This window comes from Cydia fagiglandana, chromosome 18, assembly GCF_963556715.1.
Source record: "Cydia fagiglandana chromosome 18, ilCydFagi1.1, whole genome shotgun sequence".
NCBI lineage: Eukaryota > Metazoa > Arthropoda > Insecta > Lepidoptera > Tortricidae > Cydia > Cydia fagiglandana.
In genome coordinates this window covers 8,209,937-8,234,098 of record NC_085949.1, presented here as the reverse complement: position 1 = coordinate 8,234,098, position 24,162 = coordinate 8,209,937, and the positions used below count along the sequence as shown (strand labels likewise).

Genomic DNA, 24,162 nt, shown 5'->3' with positions numbered 1-24,162 from the left:
GTCGATATTGATGTGTCCTGTACCAATTGTTTGCCAGTTACTTATCAGTAAGAACATGTAATTCTTCCTTTCCATTCCAATTTCCTTATCATTTCACTCAAATCACTACACTCGGCCCGATTAGAACTTTAAGATACGTCAATTAATAGATCTAGAAACGATATGGATTAGATGTGTCAGTGACAAAAGTGACGTTTTTGTTTAAAGAAACGTTACATTCGACACTGACATATCTAATCCATATCGTTTCTAGATCTATTAATTGACGTATCTTCAAGTTCGAATCGGGCATATAGTCCGTACTCCTTAAGTAATGTAAATTCTTAAGTGTTATGTGATAACAATATGGCTGACTGACTAAAATAGAGACACTACTCATACAGCTAAGATTTAAAAATAATGGGTTGTTTTGTTATTGGTTTAATATTAATTATATCTGAACAAAGAATTGCATGAACGATAATGTGTGGCGGAACTACTGAGGGGTGAAGGTGAACGTGGGACCGGACAGCCCGCATTGATGTTTCGTGCCCTAATTGTCACACAGAGAAAATTGCAACTAGGTACTACCAAAGAGAATAGATAGTATAGAGGGTTATTGCCAAAGTAAATTTTATAGTCACGGTACATTTACTGCCATCTATCGACACACGATTAAAACTTAAAATAAAATTGAAAATGTATAAATTAATCAAAATATGTTTACGGATAAATTATTTTTAATTTTTATTGTTCCATACTGACCCATGTTCTTTCACTGATATGTGTTAAAATTGTTAAATATCAAACGGTGTCATCAACGCCATCTAGCCGAGAATAGGCCAAAGGTATATGGCGCCATCTATTGGAGAATGACTTTTTCTTGATTTCCGAGGCACGTTTTTAGGGTTCCGTACCCAAAGGGTAAAACGGGACCCTATTACTAAGACTTCGCTGTCCGTCCGTCCGTCCGCCCGTCCGTCCCGTCTGTCCATCTGTCTGTCACCAGGCTGTATCTCACGAACCGTGATAGCTAGACAGTTGAAATTTTCACAGATGATGTATTTCTGTTGCCGCTATATCAACAAATACTAAAAACAGAATAAAATAAAGATTTAAATGGGGCTCCCATACAGCAAACGTGATTTTTGACCAAAGTTAAGCAACGTCGGGCGTGGTCAGTACTTGGATGGGTGACCGTTTTCTTTTTGCATTTTTTTCCGTTTTTTTTTGCTTTATGGTACGGAACCCTTCGTGCGCGAGTCCGACTCGCACTTGCCCGGTTTTTTCTTAGACTTTATTTATCTTATACAGAGTTATATATATCTCTGGTACTACCTACTCTTACGGCTCACGAGAGACATTCGAGTCGTATTGATATTGATTTGATATTAATCTCAGTGCATTTCTGTAGAACTTTATATGGATTATATGTACCAACATGGACGCAATAAAGATATTATTATGATTATGATTATGTGTCAGTGTCAAGTGACGTTTTTATTTAAAGAAATCCTAAAGTTCGAATAGGGCAGTAACGCGGGGGTCGATCCACGTGGCGAGCGTGGGCGCACTCGCTCAGTCTGTATTTTCAACAACAACCTTTGGGTATACTGTGGGTAATAAATTTAAATAATATTAAGTATTATGTACATGAGTAAGTTTAACTGGTACTCTGTTTGCTAAACCTAAAACTACTTAGGTTCACTTGCACCATCCCACTAACCCGGGATTAAGCGGTTAAACCGTTAACCTAGTGTCAAATTGTACTTGTAACCATGGCAACTCCAGGTTTAACCGGTTAACTCCGCGTTACTGGAATGGTGCAAGTGGGCCTTATACAAATTATTTCCCCTGAATGCCCATATTCGGCTTAATTTGACGTAGCCATCAGTCATACGTAGTTACCATTATCTACTAGATGTAAGAGCGATGTGCTACGACCGCTACGACTCGTAGCTGAGCTACGAGTTCAGCAGGTATGTATAGCATCAGCTAAAACGGCATGCGAACTTGAGACCAGGGGCCCGATTCGGATTTTGAAATAGATATCTATTAGACATCACCAAGATACGATAACGATATGTTTAAGATCTAACCTGTCAAATTTGACATTTGCGCGATTCTGGAGATACTCTTGAACGATTTCCACAGGATATGACTTAGAGATCCAATTCACATCTAATAGATATCTTACTCTATCTAACGTAAAAGTAACATTGGTTGCCCGATTTGCGCTGCAAAAGAGAACTAAGTTGATATCTAAACTATAACGTATCTAGAATGGATCTAGTACGTGTCGTCTCTTGTGAATATCTTGAAGTTCGAATACGGCAGCAGTTTACACGATTTCCTCTTGCTACTTGCGTTTACTAGTAAATATTATGAACTCACGGATATTTTTAAAACTTTTTTATATCTTGTGAATATTTCCAAAATATCCACTAAACTTTTTGCAACTTGCACATCTGCAATCAGGCCTAAACAGGCTATGAATTAAAAACTGAACTTTGTCGAAGATGATAAATTATGACTATTATTTACTGGAAAATTTAAACATCAAACGGGCAAAAATAACAACCAAAAAGCGGACAGACAATAAATGTAATATCCAGCACCAACTTTTCCAGTGAAAAATAAATAGACAAAAGACCGCATGGTAACAGCGAAAAACCTAAAAAGTAATAAAAATCTTTTTCACTTTGCGCCATCGAACGCTTACTCTTAGTACTTAAGTTTTCAAGACAATACCTCGCAGTAAAAAATCTCACAAAGTGCAAAAGCAAAACTAAAAAAAGTAAAAAGTGAAAGCGTTCAAACGAGAGTGAAATCAGGTCCAACTTGGCGGGCCGACTTTGTTTCCCAACTTTGGATTCTATTGGAGGGGGGCCTCCCCCTAACCGACAATGGGACGACCTAAACGTTGTACGCTGAAAAATGTTATGAATAAACAAACTTTCATTCATGAATTTGGGATAGTTTGAGAGCGGAAGAGAAAGTTATGTTGCAAGGTTTGAGTTTATTTTCAATTTGGCATTTTATAACTCGCTTATGAACGTCAAATAAAGCTAAACATAGCTTAGCTTGTGTAACTGGATGGTATTGCGTAGGTACGCTTTCAAAATAAGCTGTGGGGTATATTTACCATAATTGTGTTAAAGTTTACGTACTCCCGTTTATAAGAGTTACTTTGTACTTTTTTAAATTATTGTTTCGTCTGTAAGCGTTTTTGAGAAGTTATTTTGTTACTTATATAAAACCTACATTTATACCTATTATAACACCCAGTGTTAGAAATATATCGTTGTTACACTTTGTTATATACACGGTGTAACATGAGTAAACCGAATAATTTTAACAGCGTATTCCTGATCATATTTAGAGACAAAAATGTCCTATAAACTTTTTTGATATTCGCCTAGTTTCAGAGATATTATTAATTTAAAAAAAATAAGTTTTTATTATTACATAGTGTAAAAGGCCTTTTTGATGGTGATGTTGCTGCTATGGGACGTAGTCTAAATATCCTTATTGATAGATGTCAAAAAGTGACAAGTAACACTTTGCAAAAAGTAGGTTCTACGAAAAAAAACCGACCAAGTGCGAGTCGGACTCGCGTTCCAAGGGTTCCGTACATTACAAAATTTTTAACAATATTTTTTTTTATATATGTAAACGCGAGTGAATTGCCTTTAAAAAACCCGTAGGGGTCGGATCAAAAACTAAGTAATTGGTCCGACTCACGCTTGACTACATATTTCTAATAGGTTTTCCTGTCATCTATAGGTAAAGACCTATTTTATGTATTTTTTTCAAAATTTTAGAACCAGATGTTTCGGAGATAAAGGGGGGGGAATGGTAATTTTTTGCCTATTTTCTTGAATTACTTCTAAACTGTTTATTATAAAATTATAAAAAAATATGTTTGAAATTCTCACATTGAGCTCTTTCATTTGATATGTAACACAATATAGTTTTAAAAACTTAATTTTTTGATTTTCTCATTTACCCCCCAAAACTGACCCCCATGTTTAAAATTCATTTGTTTACGTTACATGTCCGTCTTTGGGTCACAAACTTACATATGTGTACCGAATTTCAACTTAATTGGTCCAGTAATTTCGGAGAAAATAGGCTGTGACAGACGGACAGACAGACAGACAGACAGACAGACAGACAGACAGACGCACGAGTGATCCTATAAGGGTTCCGTTTTTTTCCTTTTGAGGTACGGAACCCTAAAAATGTAAAAATCAATTTTAAGTGACAAGTTTACCAAGAATATTTATTTTGTATGTACAAAAGTACAAATACATTCAAAAAATTGAAAAAAAAAATACATACAAAAAATTTTTTTTTTGACGAAATTGACCTAAACTCATTAAATTTTTTACTTATTTTGACTTCAGAAATGCGTGGTTAACATTATTCGGTTTCCTCATGTTACACCGTGTATACCTGTCAGGGTACTGCGTAGACTGCCTAAATAATAAGAAAACTACTGTGAAGTGTGACGAAAAGTTTCATACAATAGGAAAACAATCTACTGCTAAATAAGTGTTCCGTAAACAAAGTTTTGTACGGAACACTAAAAATAATACCGGCAACGCCCTCTACACTTCAGTTGCGACACTTGCGACACCGCGTTAGTATTCAGCAAGCTTTGATACTTTTTTAACTGAATTTTCAAGTTTCTCCGTACAGCGCCATCTATCGACAAGCAGAAGGATTACGCTGTGGCCACAGCGTAATAATCCTACTAGCGTAGCGTAATCCCAAGGAAGTTTGTCTTTACGACTGTAGATTTTCACGAAATAGCGGGAAAACGCAAAGTGTAGCATTTGCAACACCAAAACAACAGTGGTCCTGTCCGTTTTTAAGCCTAGCCACGTGGTTTTTCTCATCCTGTACCTACCTGCGGGACGAGACTGAAACAGGGTGATCACCCTGCGCTGTGCACCCTAGTTGGCGCAGACAAAACGCGAAGCGTACCTACACCGGCCGGCCTAGCCAAGGTGTCAATCGCTATCGCTACGACATCGAAACGCTTTGTGTCTCTCTATCACTATTCTATATTAGTGCGACAGTGACAGTTGCGTTTCGATCGCTACTGAGCGTAAGCGATTGGCATGTTGGCTACGCGACCTGAGCTCGACCGTTTTTAGTGTAACTTATTATTTTTATTGTTCTAGCCGGAACGCATTATGTCCCCGTACACTGCACTGATCCGTCGGAAGGCGAACCCGTTCGAAATCGCGCACGTCACGGTCTCGTGGCTGATCGGCGCCGGATACGACGCGTACGTGGTCGTAGGCTGCGCCGTGCGGGACGTGTGCATGGCCATCCGATACCGGACCGTGTGCCCGGAGCTGCCGGACGAGAACCCGGTGAGTCTTGTTACTTCGTACGACCTTAGGTACAATCTTGTACAGTTAGCAAAACTATTAGCTCAGCACAAGTGCTAAGCAAAACTATTAGCTCAGCACAAGTGCTAAACAAATTATTAGATTAGCACAAGTGCTAAGCAAAACTATTAGCTCAGCACAAGTGCTAAGCAAAACTATTAGCTCAGCACAAATGCTAAACAAATTATTAGCTTAGCACAAGTGCTAAGCAAAACTATTAGCTCAGCATAAGTGCTAAACAAAACTATTAGATTAGCACAAGTACTAAGCAAAACCATTAGCTCAGCACAAGTGCTAAACAAATTATTAGCTTAGCACAAGTGCTAAGCAAAACTATTAGCTCAGCACAAGTGCTAAACAAAACTATTAGCTCAGCAGAAGTGCCAAGCAAAACTATTAGCTCAGCACAAGTGCTAAGCAAAACTATTAGCTCAGGACAAGTGCTAAACAAAACTATTAGCTCAGCACAAGTGCTAAACAAAACTATTAGCTCAGCACAAGTGCTAAGCAAAACTATTAGCTCAGCACAAGTGCTAAACAAAACTATTAGCTCAGCACAAGTGCCAAGCAAAACTATTAGCTCAGCACAAGTGCTAAACAAAACTAGTAGCTTTGCACAAGTGCTAAGCAAAACTATTAGCTCAGCACAAGTGCTAAACAAAACTATTAGCTCAGCACAAGTGCCAAGCAAAACTATTAGCTCAGCACAAGTGCTAAACAAAACTATTAGCTCAGCATAAGTGCCAAGCAAAACTATTAGCTCAGCACAAGTGCTAAACACAACTATTAGCTTAGCACAAGTGCTAAGCAAAACTATTAGCTCAGCACAAGTGCTAAACAAATTATTAGCTTAGCACAAGTGCTAAACAAAACTATTAGCTTAGCACAAGTGCTAAACAAACCTATTAGCTTAGCGCAAATGCTAAGGTACTAAAATTTTTGTTGACTGTACGTACGTCGAGTATATATTGCAATACAGCTGAAAAATCAGCATAAATAATAATGGAGTCTAATTTCTGGCTGTTATTAATATCGGCCAAACTTGATCTGGCCTAGTTTTGGTTTGTTTCGTGAAGTATGTCACTAGTTTAAGCTTCGAACCAGCTGTAAGGTTTAAGGTTAGGTTGTAGCAGTGGCGGCGCGTCCATAAAAGCCGATTCCCACCGGCTTGCCTGTTTTTGGACGTGTGAGCAGAATTGTAAAGGAAATTTGTAAGTCAAATTAGGTCCGGCTTGCCTATGGATATGTTCGACGCGATTTCTTTTGATAAAAAGGTCTTTAAACATAACTACGTGTACTTATATTTCCAGAAAGTAGAAGAGCCACCCCCGCCCGAGGAGGAACCTCGCTACCGTCTGGTGCCGCTGCCCGATCTCACGTCCAAGTATGCAACCGCGATGGAGGAGAAGAAGAGAGCCAAGATGCAGGCGGAGATTGATAAGATTGAGAACAGACGTCTCGCCAGGATTGCCGTATAATATATATTTTATTACCCGGGACCCGGGTATGTCCTTAAACTGCGTCCAAGACCACCGGTGGACGGGGAGCAGCGTCCCTCAAATTCGGTGTACTCGACTGCGATCGCCAACCCGCCTGCCAAGCGTGGCGATTATGGCATTCACCCCCCATAAAAAAAGGGGGAGGCCTATGTTCAGCAGTGGACGTCTTATGGCTGAGATGATGATGATGATGATATATTTTATTTCCTTTATTTGTGTTGGATTCCTTGGTTTCTATTTCTCTTAAGGCCACTTGCCCCATTCCACGAACCCGGGATTAACCGGTTAAACCTGAAGTTACTATGGTTACCAGTACAATTTGACACTGGGTTAACGGTTTAACCTTTTAACTCCGGGTTAGTGGGATAGTGCAAATGACGCTTAGTACTCTTTTCTAATTCACCATTTGAGTTAGGTGCAACATTTTAGTATCTACATACGTCGAAAGTAAGACAAACACGTTATATACAATGCCAATAAAGAATATGGTGTCAATTACATTTATCAAAATATTTAAAGGATTCATGGCGTTTCACATATTTTGTATCGGTCACTGTGTTCGGGTTCTGTCCTGTTTATTTTTCGGAGACAAAGTTACGGCAAAATTGGTACCCAGAACTAGTTAACTTAGTAGAATCAAATCAAAACACATTAGAAAAGTCTGTAACGATTTTGACACCATACGCAGTGTTATTTTATAGGTAGATACGTCATAAGTTAGACGTTTAAAAAATTAAGACTTGTTCTGCGTGTGCTATCAAAATCGTTGCAGATTTATCTGGGTCTAACTCTAACTTTGATTCATAAAAATATATAGCTTTTACTACTATTAGGTAACTCGGTAATCCACCAGCCGCCAACAAAACGTAAGAATCCTGAAAACCACTATGGCACTTTTGTTCGTATAATAACTCACATTTATAGACGGGTCTATCGCGAATCAGCCGGGACCACGACCAGTGAAACCATTATCGAAACGTCGGTAGGTAAATAAAGGTATTTACTAAAATAAATTCGCGATTGACCCATCTATGATTGTGAGATAATGTGTGCGCAAAAGATTTAAATATTACTTTTGTTCGTAGGGGACGCCGAGGTGAGTTGTGACAGAGGAGAGTTGTGACATCGTCGATTTTTTTAAATCTATTAATAACTAGAAACTAGGTCGCAATAGCGCGCGTTTGTTAGTTCAAGTTACGAGCTAATAAACGCACACTGTTGCAACCTAGTTTCTAGTTAGTAGATTCCAAAAAATCGACGAAGTCACAACTCTCCTCTGTCACAACTCACCTCGGTCTCCCCTACCCATAACGTGCCCAACCCCTGTTCAGGAGCTGGAGAAGCCCCCTCCAGACGAGATCACCGACTGGCGCACGCACGCGTGGGTCCTGGTCCTGCCAGGGTTCAAGGAGATCGAGGAACCGTTCTTCATAGAGCCCAGCGACGGCACCGCGTATCCGCTCGACGCGCCGCAGTACCGGGGATTGGACAGCGTGTACAATCATGAAAATTACTATGTAAGTTTTTAACACATTTTTTAAAACATTTTTACAAAGGGTCGATGTGAATAGACAGCGATCACCTGGGTCATTGGTCTCTATGGGTGTACCACAGGGGTCAATATTGGGGCCTTTCCTGTTCCTTATCTACATAAATGACTTGCCATTCCTTGTTAAGACCCACCATGATATAGTATTGTTTGCAGACACCTCACTTATTTTCAAAGTCCTGACCTGAGTCCTGAGTTTGACCTATAACTTCAGTGTTATTAATAAAGATTTGTATTTGTATTTATCTGGCATCCGTTGGCTCGTTGGGTGGATGACATTCAGAAAATCGCGGGGCACTTTTGGATGAGACTAGCCCAGGACCGGGATGTGTGGCGTACACGAAGAGAGGCCTATGCTCAGCAGTGGGCGACTGAAGACTAGAATGATGATGATGATGATGATTTTTATTTAACCCCAAGCCGACACGGAATCGTGTTGATATTTTAAAAATTAAAGTTTATTTCTAAAATTTCAAGATCATTCAAGGATAGCTGATATCGAAACGGTAGGGTTCGTACACTCTTCACTTCAGTTAAGTTTTTTTTTAAATATAATTATAGCTCCCTACGTGGTTACTACATGTTCTAGAGCCCAGTTCAGATTTTTAATTTCTTGTTTTGATATGACCTGTGAGCTTCTGGCAGATCTTTCTGGCCCAAAAATGTCACTATTGATAGTTTACATATCTGAATTGGGCTGCTATAATATAATATGTATTATTCAAACACGAAGTACGTTGACATCACTGGTTCATTTAAGTAATTTATAACCTTAATGGCTCCTCTACTCGATGGGCCAACGCCGGTCACTCCAAGGGACGCAGCCATGCGGTAGAATGAGATAGCAATATCACTTGCTCCCTCTAACGCATAAATGCGTCCCTTGGAATGGCCAGCGTTGTCCCATCGTGTAGAGGAGCCATAAAACGCAAAATTGTATCAAGAAGACATCTGTCATCGTACCCTTTTCAGGGTACGAAAATCCGAAATCGGTTCATAACTCCTTTCTCAGGTGAACCTCCAAGATTGCGTGGAGGGTCTCGGAACATTGAACTACGATCTAAGCGATCTGTCCTGTTGGGAGCACCTGCTAGCAGGAGAGCCGACTTACCGGCGAGTGTTGACCGGAGTCGACCAGGACGACCCGCGGACGGCCGTCGAATCGGAGAAGCATCTCGACATGCCCCCCAGCTGGGTCGAGAAACTGGATATCACGCCTGATGGTATGGTGTTGAATGATGTACAAGAAGTGCGAATGCTCCAAACACACCTTGTTCATTAGGATCCGTTGTTCCAATAGGTTAGGTTTTACTTGGGACACAATTATTAGCATTATAGTACCTGCGCATTTTTATTTAGTAACGTCTAACAGTGCCATTCCCGAAAAATGTGTGAGATTTGACATTGACCGTCAGTTTTGTGAAGATTGCTAACCGGCCGTTAATGGTACACAATCACAAAACAGATAGGTACAGAAATCAATCTACATACAAAGCGCGCTCGAGCAACGCACACATAGACACTGCTCACGGACACGATATCTCGGACCAGTTGGGACCACTGCGAGCGCGAGTGCCATCCGCTTGAGACACGCGTCTGTGAACTTTTTTGTGCAATAATGGAGAAACAAAACAAAAAGTTATTATAACTGTACAGTGGACGTTTGTTTAAATTCAACATTAAACGGTGAATTGTCGTTTTTTAAGCTACCAGTGGTTTCGGAGAGAATGCGTATGCGAATTTATTACATTGTACATGAGAATGTGAATTTATTACACTTTAAAATATAATAATCGTGCATTTCGTCAATCTCGAAATCATCGCAAGATATTTTCTTTGGCAAATTTGTAATACAGTGGAACCTGGATAATTGCAATCTCAAGGGACCGGGCAATTTTTGTCAATTAACCAGGTTTTCATTTAAGCAGGTCGTGTCAATTAACGAGGTTCAAAAAATCGTTGTGTCAATTATAGAGGTTTTCATTAAGGTGGTTCGCCTAGGTTACTCAAAACTTAACTCTCGCTAGATGGCACCACTTTTGCAAAATTTGAGGTTTTATTTTTTTGTGAAATGGTCATGGTATTTGTATACTTAAAAGTATGTTTCGCGCACTCTTTAAATAAATACTTATTGAACAATTAAAGTAAACATTGAATACTTCATTGTGCAAAAACCACCTTTTTAATTCGACGGAGTGTTGCTGTCACGCTTTTTCCTAGTATTACTCACACATGCAAACAGTGTTTCCGTGATCCTTGTAGTAGACAATTTCACACAACGTAAGTATGTTGCATTGCAATAGCGTAACGGTATGTTCGTGGAAATAACTACGTGCAAGAGGATTGGGGTTCAAGACTGGTGCGAGTAGGTAATTTCTTTTTGTTTCTCCTTTGTGTTATCTTACCTTTAAACGAGCAATTATTATATATATGTTACTGTAAAAGCCCGAAGTACGGCAAAACCTAGAATTTACCGGTAAAACCTAGGTTTTACCGATGCCGATCGGTAAAAGCCCGAAATGTTAAATCTTACTAGTTTACTTCGGGCTTTTACCAACACCGATATGGTAAATCCTAGGTCTTACCACGGCAACCGGTAAAGTTTGAATCATGCACTGATTCTTGAGATTATTAGATGAAAAGTAGGTAGGTTTGGATCTCCCGGTTCTGCTGAAGGTGAAAGAGAACTCTACTAGCCTGCATCGTGGCTAGGCACCCAGGTTTAGGTATAGTTAACTTTAAAACCGAATCTGCAGCTGGCCACTTTATTGAGTAATAGAAACGCGTTCCGTATGTGTTTCGCTTTCCAGATGACCAGGGTGCCTAGCCAAGGTGCCAATGGTTTACGCTCCGTAGCGACTGAAGCGCAGCCGTGTCTGTCGCATTAATATGGCAGAGTGATAGAGAGAGGTATTACCCTAACGTTCGCTACGGAGCGAACGACTGGCATCATGGCTAGGCACCCAGATTTAGGTATAGTTAAGATTACCGCCGAATCTGCAGCTGGCCACTGTATTGAGTAATAGAAAAGCGTTCCGTATGTGTTTCGCTTTCCAGATGACCAGGGTGCCTAGCCAAGATGCCAATGGTGTACGCTCCGTAGCGAACGAAGCGCAACCGTGTCTGTCGCATTAATATGACAGAGTGATAGAGAGAGGTATTACCCTAACGTTCGCTACGGAGCGAACGACTGGCATCTTGGCTAGGCACCCAGATTTAGGTATAGTTAAGTTTACCGCCGAATCTGCAACTGGCCACTGTATTGAGTAATAGAAACGCGTTCCGTATGTGTTTCGCTTTCCAGATGACCAGGGTGCCTAGCCAAGGTGCCAATGGTTTACGCTCCGTAGCGACCGAAGCGCAGCCGTGTCTGTCGCATTAATATGGCAGAGTGATAGAGACAGGTATTACCCTAACGTTCGCTACGGAGCGAACGACTGGCATCTTGGCTAGGCACACAGATTTAAACGCTTTTTAAAAATCAAAAAACTATTAGCTATGAAAGCAGAAGAATATAAATGATCGTATTTGATTTATAATTGTTACATATTTGCCGTAACTTATTTTTAAAATGTGTTTTTCAATTAAAAGACACGTCAAGATTGTTTACCTTATTTCTAATGCTAAAAAAAACAAACTATAGTAATAATTGTGTTTTTCATTCATAGACAAAATCCATTATTTTATCCACAGGAAATTTTATATATCTCTTTTTTATTGCAGTGAGGATGTCCTGATTGTAAAAATAAGAGAGATTAGGTAGAGTATAATTTCTAATTTTCTTTGTCAAAAATAAACGAATACGTGTAGCCCATACCATACTTAATCAATCGATTTATGATAATAAGAAAAATTAAATAAAAATAAAAAAACAATACGAAATTTAGATGTAATAAAAATACAAAAAGTTATGTTCCAGCATACAATTGACTGGGGATCGAACCGGGAATCTTCCGTTTGTAAGCAAAAAAGCGACTGTTTGCATAACACGCCATGATAGTTCTCAGCTAAGCTGACGAACTTCGGGTACTTATTCTCGCTTAGGTCAATTAAGTACCTGTCAAACGTCAGTGTCAACAAAATTGCACTAAACATGACGGCACTCCAAATTCGCGCCGTGGTCAGCCCGGCAACGTCGGAAATGGTATGGCAACGTCGCAAATGTATCTGTACACGACATTTGTGACACACACATACGTAAAATTGATGAAAATTTAACTATGATTTATGCATGATTTCTGTATGAAACATTGTTTTCCTGTTAATTTCGCGCAAACGAATATTCGAAGGAAGATAAATGCGGAAATATTTATGTACTAATAGTGTGTAGTTACTTAATGAGCTTTGATTGAATTTTGTATGAAAATCGAACCACCTTAATAGAGGTTGCGTTCTAACAAATTTCTTTTATGGAGGTGCAAATAACCATTTTAAGTAGATTTACACGCTCACATTCTATATATTGCTTCCGTCTATAGGTACTTGCACTTTTACACTACATTAATTACCACTTTATTTTCTTATCATTTGGGTTTAAAAAATTCCCTTGAATTGTAGAAGAAAGTTTTATTAGAATGTAAAAAGCATACTTTGTTTTTTATTGATCAAAACTATTTCACCTAATACAGGCTGTGATAGATACCCAATAAATAAATTAAATTCTGGATGGAGATATAAATAAAATGATCATTGCTATTAAAATATTGTTTCTGCTGTATACAACGACATTATTTCAATTACAGAGGTAATAAGCAAGACTCGTTTCAATAATAGCGGTAAAAACAAGAGCAAAAATAACGGATTTTTTTAGCACAGTGTCAATTATAGAGGTCTTAAGTTGCGATGTGGTCAATTATAGAGGCAAATTACGAAAAGCACTAAAATCTAAATTGCAATTATAGAGGTTCCAAAATTTCAATTATAGAGGCCTTTTGGTCTCAAGGGACCGGGACCGGACTTTTGGTTGCAATTATTGAGGTTTTCCATTTACCCAGGTGCCAATTAACCAGGTTTCACTGTATAACAATGACATTAAGATTAAAATACCTATTTGAGTTATTAATGTTATTATTTCCATTGTTCCCGTTTCATCCTCAACAATAAATCAAACAACTAGATACGAGATACGATACGATAGATACGAGTGCCACTACCACGATAGTTTTTTGTGCATAAGTCATAGTTCGCAACAATCGCAACCCTAGAGCGACCGCCGAGCGTAGGTATGAAAAGTAAAGTACATACATGTGATTGACTTCTGTACTTATATGTTTTGTGACACAATGCAAAATGCCCCCCTACTAACTAGTTATACACGCAATGTTGAAGATTTTCCTTTTTTCTCATGAATAGGTATTTCAATGACAGTAAATGCACCTTCGTAGATACCTTATGTAATGTATTTACGTTGCGTAGGTCATTTGAAAATTCATTTTTAAAGTGCCGCTCTCGTTTTATATTATATCCCTGATCTTTACTTACTATATAACTATAAAAAATACAAAACTTTTAAACATAAAATCTATCTTCCTGATTGCGTAAGGGTAGCTTAATTGTATATAATATTAATTCAACTTAGAGCAGCATACAATTGTGTTCTACTAACTGATTTTCATGTCTAGAATTCGAGCGTCGGTTCCCGGGCAGCCACAAAGTGATTCACTACAAGAAAGTGCTTCTGGAGAAGTTTTCGCCCTACTTCGAGCGCGACGGCCTCGTCAAAAGAATCATGCTCTATGACGATTACGCCTTGACAAAGCCTTTGATTACGTAATTGTTACTTTATTTTTCTATTAATATTTAATATTTGATTATATTTAATGGTTTTAATGTAGCCTTACATGTTTTGTACATATGAAAAAAAAAATGAAAAATGAAAAATGAAAAATGTTTATTTGTTAACACAAAGGGTACAGGTGTAAAGGTTGAAGTCTTCTAGTAGGTAAGTATAAAATACTTGTGACAGAAGACCCCGCTCTTCCATAATATCTAGGGCTTAGGACTTAATTAACAAATATAGGTAATATACAATATTGTTATCTAAGAAAAAATAAAATAATTAACTTAATATTGGGAATATTAACTAATTAGCTACTGCTATTTCTAATACAATTTAATTAGTTTTGTTTTAAATAAGTTATAATCTAGTACAAATATCCTAAAAAAGTTTGTATGTGTGTGTGTGTGTGTGTGTGTATGCGTGTGTGTGTGTGTGTGTGTGTGTGTGTGTGTGTGTGTGTGTGTGTGTGTGTGCGTGCGTGAGTTTGAGAGTGTGAGCAAATGTACGTCTATTCTATATTTGGGACTATATGTATAGTTATATGTTATAGTTATATGTTATAACAAGAGAGACTCAATTTCATCATAGCTTTGCGTTTTTAACCAATCTGTCACAACTTTTTTACATTTAAATAGCTGTAAGGGATAGATATCTAGTTTTTTGTTAATTTTGTTATATAGGTGAGCTGAAACTTTATTGAACTGAATCTTGGCAAATCGTGATTTGGTAGGAGGTATCGGTGCTACATTTTGTTTACGCCTCCCTGTAGTTGTTATGAGATTAGGGTTGTACGGTAAGGCCTTATGTAATTTTAAAATTGATTGTAGGACAAATAGTTTTCTAATGGAAAGTAATTCGGAAATTTTGTAAAGCTCATTAGTAGGGTATCTGTAAGGTTTAAAATATATGACCTTAATTAAGCTTCTCTGTCCTCTCTCAACTTCAAGGAATTTTGTTTTTGCTGCCCCTCCCCATATATATAATGAAATGTTTGCATCTATTAGGTTAGGTACTATTACCTACTTATTGAACATCTTTGTTACATACATACATAAATAATCACGCCTATTTCCCGGAGACCCCTCCGGGGCAGGCAGGCAGAGATCACGGATTTCCACTTGCTACGATCCTCACATACCTCTTTCGCTTCCTTCACTTTCATAACATTCCTCATACACGCTCGCCGGCTTAGGGTGTTCTTGACCTGGCCTTTCTTCAGTATTTCCCCGATCTGAGAGAAAGTCTGCCGAGGTCTACCCATTCCAACTCCCACTTCTACTTCTCCCTTTATACACTCTCTTTGTTAGCCTTCTTTCACTCGGCTAGAAAGGCTTTCGGCTTATTTTGTAAAATGTGTTATGTTTTTTGCTTAGTAGGTATAATTTGTGTTTTAGCTACGAGTATTTTGAACATCGAGCCGACTTAATGGAGTTCGTTAAGATAGACTACGTAAACAAAGTCACACATGAAAAGTTTGGCAACGGAAGAAGAGAATATTTAATCTGTAAGTTTTATTGTAAACCGAAACAAGAGTAGCAATTAATAGATATTTTGGAAACGTTTAACCGCTATGTGCTCTCTCAAATTCACGCGATTAGCTGTATTTTCTAACTTTAGCTCATTTTTTCAAAAGTTAGTAGGTACATATATAGTTGACCACTCTGACAGTGGCGGATTTGCAGTGATGGCCGCCCTAGGCCCCAGCTCCTGTAGTAACTACTAGCCGCCTCTTCCTCAGCACCCACATATTTATAGATCTTGCCGCTCTAGGCTCCGGCCTGCTGGGCCTTAGGGCAAATCCGCCCTTGAACTCTGATCTTGACGTACAGTTAGGGTCTTCCCTGATATATCGACGCGCATTCGGCAAAAGCCGATAGGAAAAAGCTTTATGTCCACGCAATAAGAGCGAAAAAGCCGTCGACGCGTCGGCAGGCGCCGGCCGATGCGAGCCGAGCCGAACGACGCACGGTGGGCTGAAAATCGGCCTCCATAGAAATAGAAACCGAAGTCTTAAATTTGAACTTTTTTTTATTGGAATAGCTTTTGTTAGGTTTTATTATGTCCCAAAATTAATCTTAGCTAATTTGGTTGGAAAAATAATTAATTATATTTTTTTTTCAAAATCTTTGTATGGCGCGTATCAGAAAAAACGAGTTTTCTGCGAAAATAAAAAGTTAACCGTAATATCCTGACAGATGATTTTAAAACCAATTATTCTTGATTTTTCCACATAATTAGAATTTTCCTACGGGGTGCACTTTTTTTTAAAAAAATCGATATATATTTTTTATTTTTATTATCTTATTTTTTTATTTTAATACGGTTATACTCGTTATTTTGACTACAAAAAATGAATTTGAGTTTGATCGAACCAATAACTTACGCGTAGTGAATTTTTGTTCTAAGCAAATGTATGGAGCGTACGAGTAAAACGGATTTTTTTTCAAAAATTAAAGGTATACCGTAATATCCTTGCAGATGATTTAAGTACCAATTATTAATGATATTTTGACATAACGCGAACTTTTCTACCGTGTGCACTTATTTAATAAAAAATAAAAATAAAAAACTTGCTTAGAACAAAAATTCACTACGCGTAAGTTATTGGTTCGATCAAACTCAAATTCATTTTTTGTAGTCAAAATAACGAGTATAACCGTATAAAAAAAATAATAATAATAAAAAAAAATATATATATCGATTTTTTTTTAAAAAGTGCACTCCGTAGGAAAATTCTAATTATGTGGAAAAATCAAGAATAATTGGTTTTAAAATCATCTGTCAGGATATTACGGTTAACTTTTTATTTTCGGAGAAAACTCGTTTTTTCTGATACGCGCCATACAAAGATTTTGAAAAAAAAATATAATTAATTATTTTTCCAACCAAATTAGCTAAGATTAATTTTGGGACATAATAAAACCTAACAAAAGCTATTCCATTAAAAAAAAGTTCAAATTTAAGACTTCGGTTTCTATTTCTATGGAGGCCGATTTTCAGCCCACCGTGCGACGACTTTTTCGCTCTTATTGCGTGGACATAAAGCTTTTTCCTATCGCGTCGCGCGTCGATATATCAGGGGAGACCCTTAGGTAGGCAGGTATTAGACATTATGTAATTCCTGTAAAAGATTAATTTCTAAAAAGGTAATGGACACTTGAATTTGAATTTTACCTTATCTTTTCACATCAATTTTATTTAGATCACGAGTATGCTTTCGACGCCCCGCCGACCTCGATAGAATGCCGCCGGACCCTGGAGTTCAATTACTACGCGCGCGTGGACCACCTCACCAAAATCGAATGCACTCCCGTAACCTTCGGCGAGTACTATACTAAACGAGAAGATTAGTAAGTTTTGGTTAATCGACATAAATATAACTTATAAAACAATGTGTGCTACAGTCAGCAGCAATAGTTATATTAATACCTAGTTATAGCAATTGGCCACCTCGAAAGGATGTGCAACGAAAAGGGCCTACTTGAGTCGACCAACTGGACGCCGTCCTGTTGGTCATCCTAAATACCGTTGGGCAGATAGAGTGGAGGCAAAGATCTCCGTGAGCTCGGCGTCAGCGAAAACTGGCGGAATACCGCTCTGGACCGATCAAAGTGGCGTGCTCTTGTGTTGAAGGCCAAGACTCATTTTGGGTCATCGCGACCACCAAGTAAGTAAGTAAGTAATAGGTAACTAAGTTATAGTAGGTAATAGTTAAAATAGCTAAGCGGGCGAGGTGTTCAAAAATGATCTTGGCGCGACTTTATTGTTAAGAAAATAAGAGCGCGTAATAGCGTCAAGATAATTTTGAACACCTCGCCCGCTTGGCAACTTCTGATGCTGACCGTACTTCAAAACGACTACCCTTATACATGTACACACGACGACCTGTCTTGAGTTGTGACACTAGATCCTGCTAAAGTACTGACTGGGCTAAAGTATCAGTATCTGAGGTTATTTTATAAATGAATCAAACTAGTGTAAAATATAACTTAATAAACAGGCAGTGGAAAAGACGGTCTGGTCAAGTGTGTCGTGTAAGTTCAAGAAAAATCATCTTCTATGTCATATTTTTTTAGATATAGACATTGGACAATAATATTGCATGAAAAGCCTTCTCGCTTCAAATTAGAAATAAAACACAAATAAATAAAAGACTATATGCAAGTGTGTTAACCAGAATCAGAATCAGAAATTATTTATTTGCATTGATACAGTATGGGGATGTTACAATTACAGTGGAACCTGGATAATTGCAATCTCAAGGGACCGGCCAGTTTTTGTCAATTAACCAGGTTTTTCATTTAAGCAGGTCGTGTCAATTAACGAGGTTCAAAAAATAGTTGTGTCAATTATAGAGGTTTTCATTAATAGAGGTTGCGTTCTGACAAATTTCTTTTATGGAGGTGCAAAGAACCATTTAAAGTAGATTTACACGCTTACGTTCTGGGTTTCTGGTCTATATATTGCTTGTGTCGATACTTGCACTTTTACACTACATTAATTTTACCACTTTATTTTCTTATCATTTGGGTTTAAAAAAATCCCTTGAATTGTAGAAGAAAGTTTTATTAGAATGTAAAAAGCATACTTTGTTTTTTATTGATTTAAACTATTACAGGCTGTGATAGATACCCAATAAATAAATTGAATTCTGGATGGAGATATAAATAAAGTGATCATTGCTATTAAAATATTGTTTCTGCTGTCTACAACTAGGTACATTATTTCAATTACAGAAGTAATAAGTAAGACTCGTTTCAATAATAGAGGTAAAAACAAGAGCAAAATAACAGATGTTTTTAGCACAGTGTCAATTATAGAGGTCTCAAGTTGCGATGTGGTCAATTACAGAGGCAAAATTACGAAAAGCACTAAAATCTAAATTGCAATTATAGAGGTTCCAAAATTTCAATTATAGAGGCCTTTTGGTCTCAAGGGACCGGGACCGGACTTTTGGTTGCAATTATTGAGGTTTTCCATTTATCCAGGTGCCAATTAACCAGGTTTCACTGTATATACAGTGTTACAGATCATGTAGGTACCTAACTCCGATAGCTACTCATGTAACTCCGATGTTTACCTTTTAGGTAGGTACTTTTCTAACATGTCCACCTTTTCCTTCTTATATTTCAGTCTAGAATCTCGTCTAACAGTATACACAGAAGGCACCAAAGCTGAACCTAAGCGTCAACTAAAGTCGGTCACAGACGATTATGCTCGCAACAACAGCCTTCCAGCGGAAAAAGATATCTGGAGAAGGATCTTCCAGGTCCCAGAAAATACCATCGAACTTCTCAACCATTACGCGTACAACTTCGTCACGAATAACACGAGGAAATACCTGAAGTCCAACCTGGCTGAGACTGGTGGCAAGATCTTGTACTATCCGGAGAAGACAACAGGATACATAGTAAGTTTTGATGATCAAATAACGTATGGGAACCCCATTTTAAGCTTGCAGTGTAGTGTTTGTGAATAACGCTCATTTCGAGGCTTAAATACTCGAACCCTTGAGACTCTCGAGGCTTAATTAACGCCTCAAAGACGGCAAAATTTCTTACATCCATACTCATAAAATAAATAAATACAATTCTCAAATATAGTCGAGTCTTCAAGACTTACGAGTCTTGAGGGCTCGAGTTTTTAAGCCTAAAAGTAAGCGTTATTCACAACACTTTGCAGTATCATTGTCAAGTTAATATTAATAGGTTGTATTAATTTCGATTGCCCTGTAGAGGGCACAAGAGCCCAGCAGCTTATTAGGCTTGAAATAAATAATACAAAATTACTAATTTTATATGAGGTTAAAGATACTTTACACAAGAATTTATTTATCAAAAATGTAAAATTATAGAAAAAATCAGAATGAGCAACAACAAAAAGATAGCGCTAGTGCAGAGTTGAGGTAGACGGGTTAGGTATAGTTCGTTTTTTTTTAGCATTAGAAAGAACTTGCAAGAAGGTACGCGATCTTGACATGTCTTTTAATTGAAAAACGCTTTTTAAAAATCAAAAACTATTACTTATGAAAGCAGAAGAATATAAATGATTGTATTAGATTCATAATTGTTACATATTTGCCATAACTTATTTTTAAAATGTGTTTTTCAATTAAAAGACACATCAAGATTGTTTACCTTATTTCTAATGCTAAAAAAATGAACTATAGATAGGGCTGCACCATCATTGAGACCGAAGAAATGTTGGATGGGTTTGAATTTGTGCCTTGTCCTACGGATACACATGCTGGTGGACGGGACGCATTACATTTCCGATCGCGTTTAATAGGTACCTAGCAAGTTGCTAATCCTACTTAGTGTTAAGAGAGCCCAATATTTTTTAGTAGCTGATGCCATTGACCTTGTTTTTCATAAACTATTTTTTGAATAAACCATTTTTTTATATTTTTATCTTATCTTCATGTCTGTTTAATATATTTTTAACAATCTGCGCGATATCAAAGTGTTTTTAATCTGTTTTGACTAACAACGAGTTAAGGATAATATAACAGACGGTGTTGACGCAAGATGTGTCTACACCGTGTCGTAACGGCGACTGGAAATGGTTGTATGGGAATATATCATGGGATTCATCAGGGTCTGCCTGAGAACCAGCGTTGTAGTAAATACACTGCAACATTATGTTGAGGCAAGCTCCTATTTAACACTTAGATGTGCAACCCAATTTCTTAGTTATTATGAGTCTAAATTTAAGGTTTATCTGTAATATAATGTGTTACACTATCTGTTTACTCTGCCATTTCATGTGATGTTGAATAAAAATGTTCTGTCTTTTTCACCTCTCGTCGAGAAGTGAAAACAGGGCTATAACCGCGAAAATCGAAGTTTGAAAATGCGTGCATATTTCTCTGTCACTCTAATTAAGCCTTCATTGGAGTAAAAGAGAAAAATCCCGCAATTTGCCAATTTCGGTTTTCGGGTATAGCCCCCCTGAACGTATTCTGATTCTGTTTTTTTCCTCAGTCAGATCCTATCGGCAAACCGCCCCGCCCCCTCTTCGTTTACTTGACCCTCTGCGAGAACATAAAATACGAGGAAAACGCGCGCAAGGTAAGATTGAGGCATTTTATGATTTAACACATATATTTTAAAATCAAATTTCTATAAAGAAAAATACCCACTGTATGTAATTGCATGATCTAGTAATTTAAATTGTATTTTTTCTCATTTACTCTTACTTACTTAATTATAAGATATAATGTTTTAAAAAGATGTGTCCCGCCAGGTTTGTTGCCGGCCCCATATTGGGATACTCTCCTGCACTTGAGGGGGGACTTAAGGGGCCCACTGATTATCAGTCCGCCGGACGATATAGGCCTGTCAGTTAGAAGCAAAATTTGACAGCTCTTAACAACTGAAAGGCTGTTATCGTTCGGCGAACTGGTAAAATTTATGGGCCCCTTTAAATCTTCTCGAGGCAGAGGTGTACGGGTTGGAGCCGGTGTAGCTTTATTTGACGTTCATTAGCGCATTGTAATATGCCTACTTGAATAAGGACTCATTTAGACAATGCGCGAACTCGCATGCGAGTTTTATTACATAGCAGTTTTGATCTGTCGGTTGAATTGAACGTAGCCAACAGTCCGCAATGTAATTAAAATCGCATCTCGCATGTCACCGTCGCCGCCATTCGCCGTCTAAATCAGCCCTAATAACTATCTTTACCTTTAAGGCCATCAGGGACCGGGAGGCGGACATCATCAGCTACCTGCAGCAGCGGCACAAAGAGCTGACAGAGCCAGAGCTGGTGGTTGCGCTCTTCGACACGGAGAGGAACGATGCCGCTAGGAAGGCGTGGATGGACGAAGTATGTTTTTATTGCTTTAGGGGAAAACATCAAACATTATCTTGTACATTATTTATTTATTTATGGATCAATAAATTGCCTCGGATAAAAATGGATCGCTTTAGGTATGCCCTACAAAATTATGCGCGTACAAAATGATGATATTACACTATCAAATTATTTTCCTACCCATCAGGAAATTAGAAAAGCTGAAGTATCAGAACGCGAAAAGGAGGCCGAAATAGACCCCCTAGCTCCATACTTGGCTCGCATGTTCGGCTCGGGCCACGGCGGCGGACAGCCACTGACTATTAAGGAAGCCACACTCATAAGGGAACAGTGTATTAATGACTTCAAGGCGAAGCAACTACAGCGACAGCTCTTGGTCCATGAGCGGTTTGAAGCGGTGGGTTTCATTGCATTTAGTTCTGTCGATTGCTTGCTACTATGTAGCGAATATATGTTGTTTGTTTGTTTTCTAGCAAAACTCTAGCTTTGACTTTAGCCTCCTCTATCATGAACCTGATACCTCTGCCTACATGTCTTTTTTTACAAGCCTTTCCTATTACAAACTCAGAAGTACAGTCCCCACACGGGATTGTTACCCAATTGAGGGTTCTTGCTAAATTGGAAATTCTATAGCGTACCTAAGTATTGAACAATCAATTTAGCTGGGAACTTAAATGACAAACATGTCGCTTTGCAGATGAACTCGGAATACAAGGAGAAGAGGTTGTGGTACTTGGCGAATCAGTACATTCTTACTCCAGAAAAGGAAGCCAAGTATTTCGCGGCTAGGTAAGTTGCGACTTGTCTTGGTTAATACAAAACTTTTTTTTACATCCAGTTCGATTGCCCATATAGGTAAGTACTAAGTTATCGAATATGTCTGGTCCAATCGATTGCCCATATACTAACCCCCTTCATAAACGTTTACTAAAGTTAATAAGCCGATAATAATCGTTTGTCCCTTTCCATCCAATACGTCGGAAAGGGACAAACGATTATTATCGGCTTGTCAACTTTAGTAAACGTTTATGAATAAGGGGGTAAGTTATCAGATGTATCTGGTTTACCTATGTCTGGTTTTATGCTAAAACGTCAGTTCCATTAAGACATATAATTCTCATTAAGTAGCTACTATAGGATATACGACGGCCGGTCTGGCCTGCTGGGTTGTGACCCTGCCTGTGAAGCCGATGGTTCTGAGTTCGAATCCCGGTAAGGGCATTTATTTGTGTAATAAGCACAGATATTTGTCCCCGAGGCATGGATGTTTTCTATGTATTTAAGTGTTTGTATATTATATTTATCGTTGTCCGAGTACCCACAACACAAGCCTTAAGCTAACCGTGGGACTTAGTCAATTTATGTAAAGAACGTCCTTATAATATTTATATTTAAATTTATGTATTTATGTATATTTCTATTCCCCAGCGCCGAGCTAGCGTTCCAACTGCACACCCTAGAGGTGCGGCTGACCCGTCACCAGGATCTCTCCGCGCCCAGGTATAAGGCGCTCATGGACTACCTGGACAAGCATCCCCTGCTCAAGGAGTTCAACCGCATCAGACACCATCACGGAATCAAGTAGGGGCTACCGCCAAAACCGAAATTCGCAAATTGCGGGGATCTTTCTCTTTTACTCCAATGAAGGCGTAATTAGAGTGACAGAGAAAAATGCCCGTTTGCGAACTTCGATTTTCGCGGTTATAGGCCTGAGCCCCACCTGCCAGATCCAAACCAAGCAACCAGGCCGCGTAGCCAACATGCTAATCGCTTACACTTCCTAGCGATCGAAACGCAACTGTCACTGTCGCACTAATATCAAAGAGTGATAGAGACTAGAGACACAAAGCGTTTCATTGTCGAAGCGATAGCGATTGACACCTTGGCTAGGCCGACAGGTGGTAAGGCCAGGTAACTTAAGACTACTTGGAGTTGCTGCTGCGTACAGGATATGGGGATCGGTTTAAGGGCATATTCAGTATCGTGTCCTGATTAAGAAAAAGTAAAAAAAATATATATGCGGTACAGTCGCCATCAGATATATCGGAGCGGCCAAGGTGCTCACAATCATCTGAACACGCCTCTATTGTCAGGGCGTTAGAGTGCGTGTTCAGATTTTGTGAATACCTTGGCCGC

General features: G+C 38.5%; 1 protein-coding gene across 2 annotated transcripts in view; it reads left to right on the top strand.

Annotated features, from left to right (window-relative positions):
• The window catches only part of LOC134673661 (dynein regulatory complex subunit 7), a 189,016-nt gene extending 164,904 nt beyond the window's left edge, over positions 1-24,112 (top strand). Inside the window, exons 3-15 of one of the 2 annotated variants that reach the window (XM_063531671.1) lie at positions 5,172-5,366; positions 6,695-6,856; positions 8,215-8,400; positions 9,445-9,655; positions 14,054-14,201; positions 15,606-15,715; positions 17,414-17,561; positions 19,345-19,621; positions 21,195-21,281; positions 21,904-22,038; positions 22,214-22,423; positions 22,724-22,815; positions 23,455-24,112. In XM_063531671.1, the coding sequence (XP_063387741.1) occupies positions 5,172-5,366; positions 6,695-6,856; positions 8,215-8,400; positions 9,445-9,655; positions 14,054-14,201; positions 15,606-15,715; positions 17,414-17,561; positions 19,345-19,621; positions 21,195-21,281; positions 21,904-22,038; positions 22,214-22,423; positions 22,724-22,815; positions 23,455-23,611 (2,118 nt within the window). In that variant the 3' untranslated portion in view covers positions 23,612-24,112. The remainder of the gene's footprint in view (positions 1-5,171; positions 5,367-6,694; positions 6,857-8,214; positions 8,401-9,444; positions 9,656-14,053; positions 14,202-15,605; positions 15,716-17,413; positions 17,562-19,344; positions 19,622-21,194; positions 21,282-21,903; positions 22,039-22,213; positions 22,424-22,723; positions 22,816-23,454) is intronic. The other variant, XM_063531670.1, reaches the window with a different exon arrangement.
• Positions 24,113-24,162: the final 50 nt, after the last annotated feature.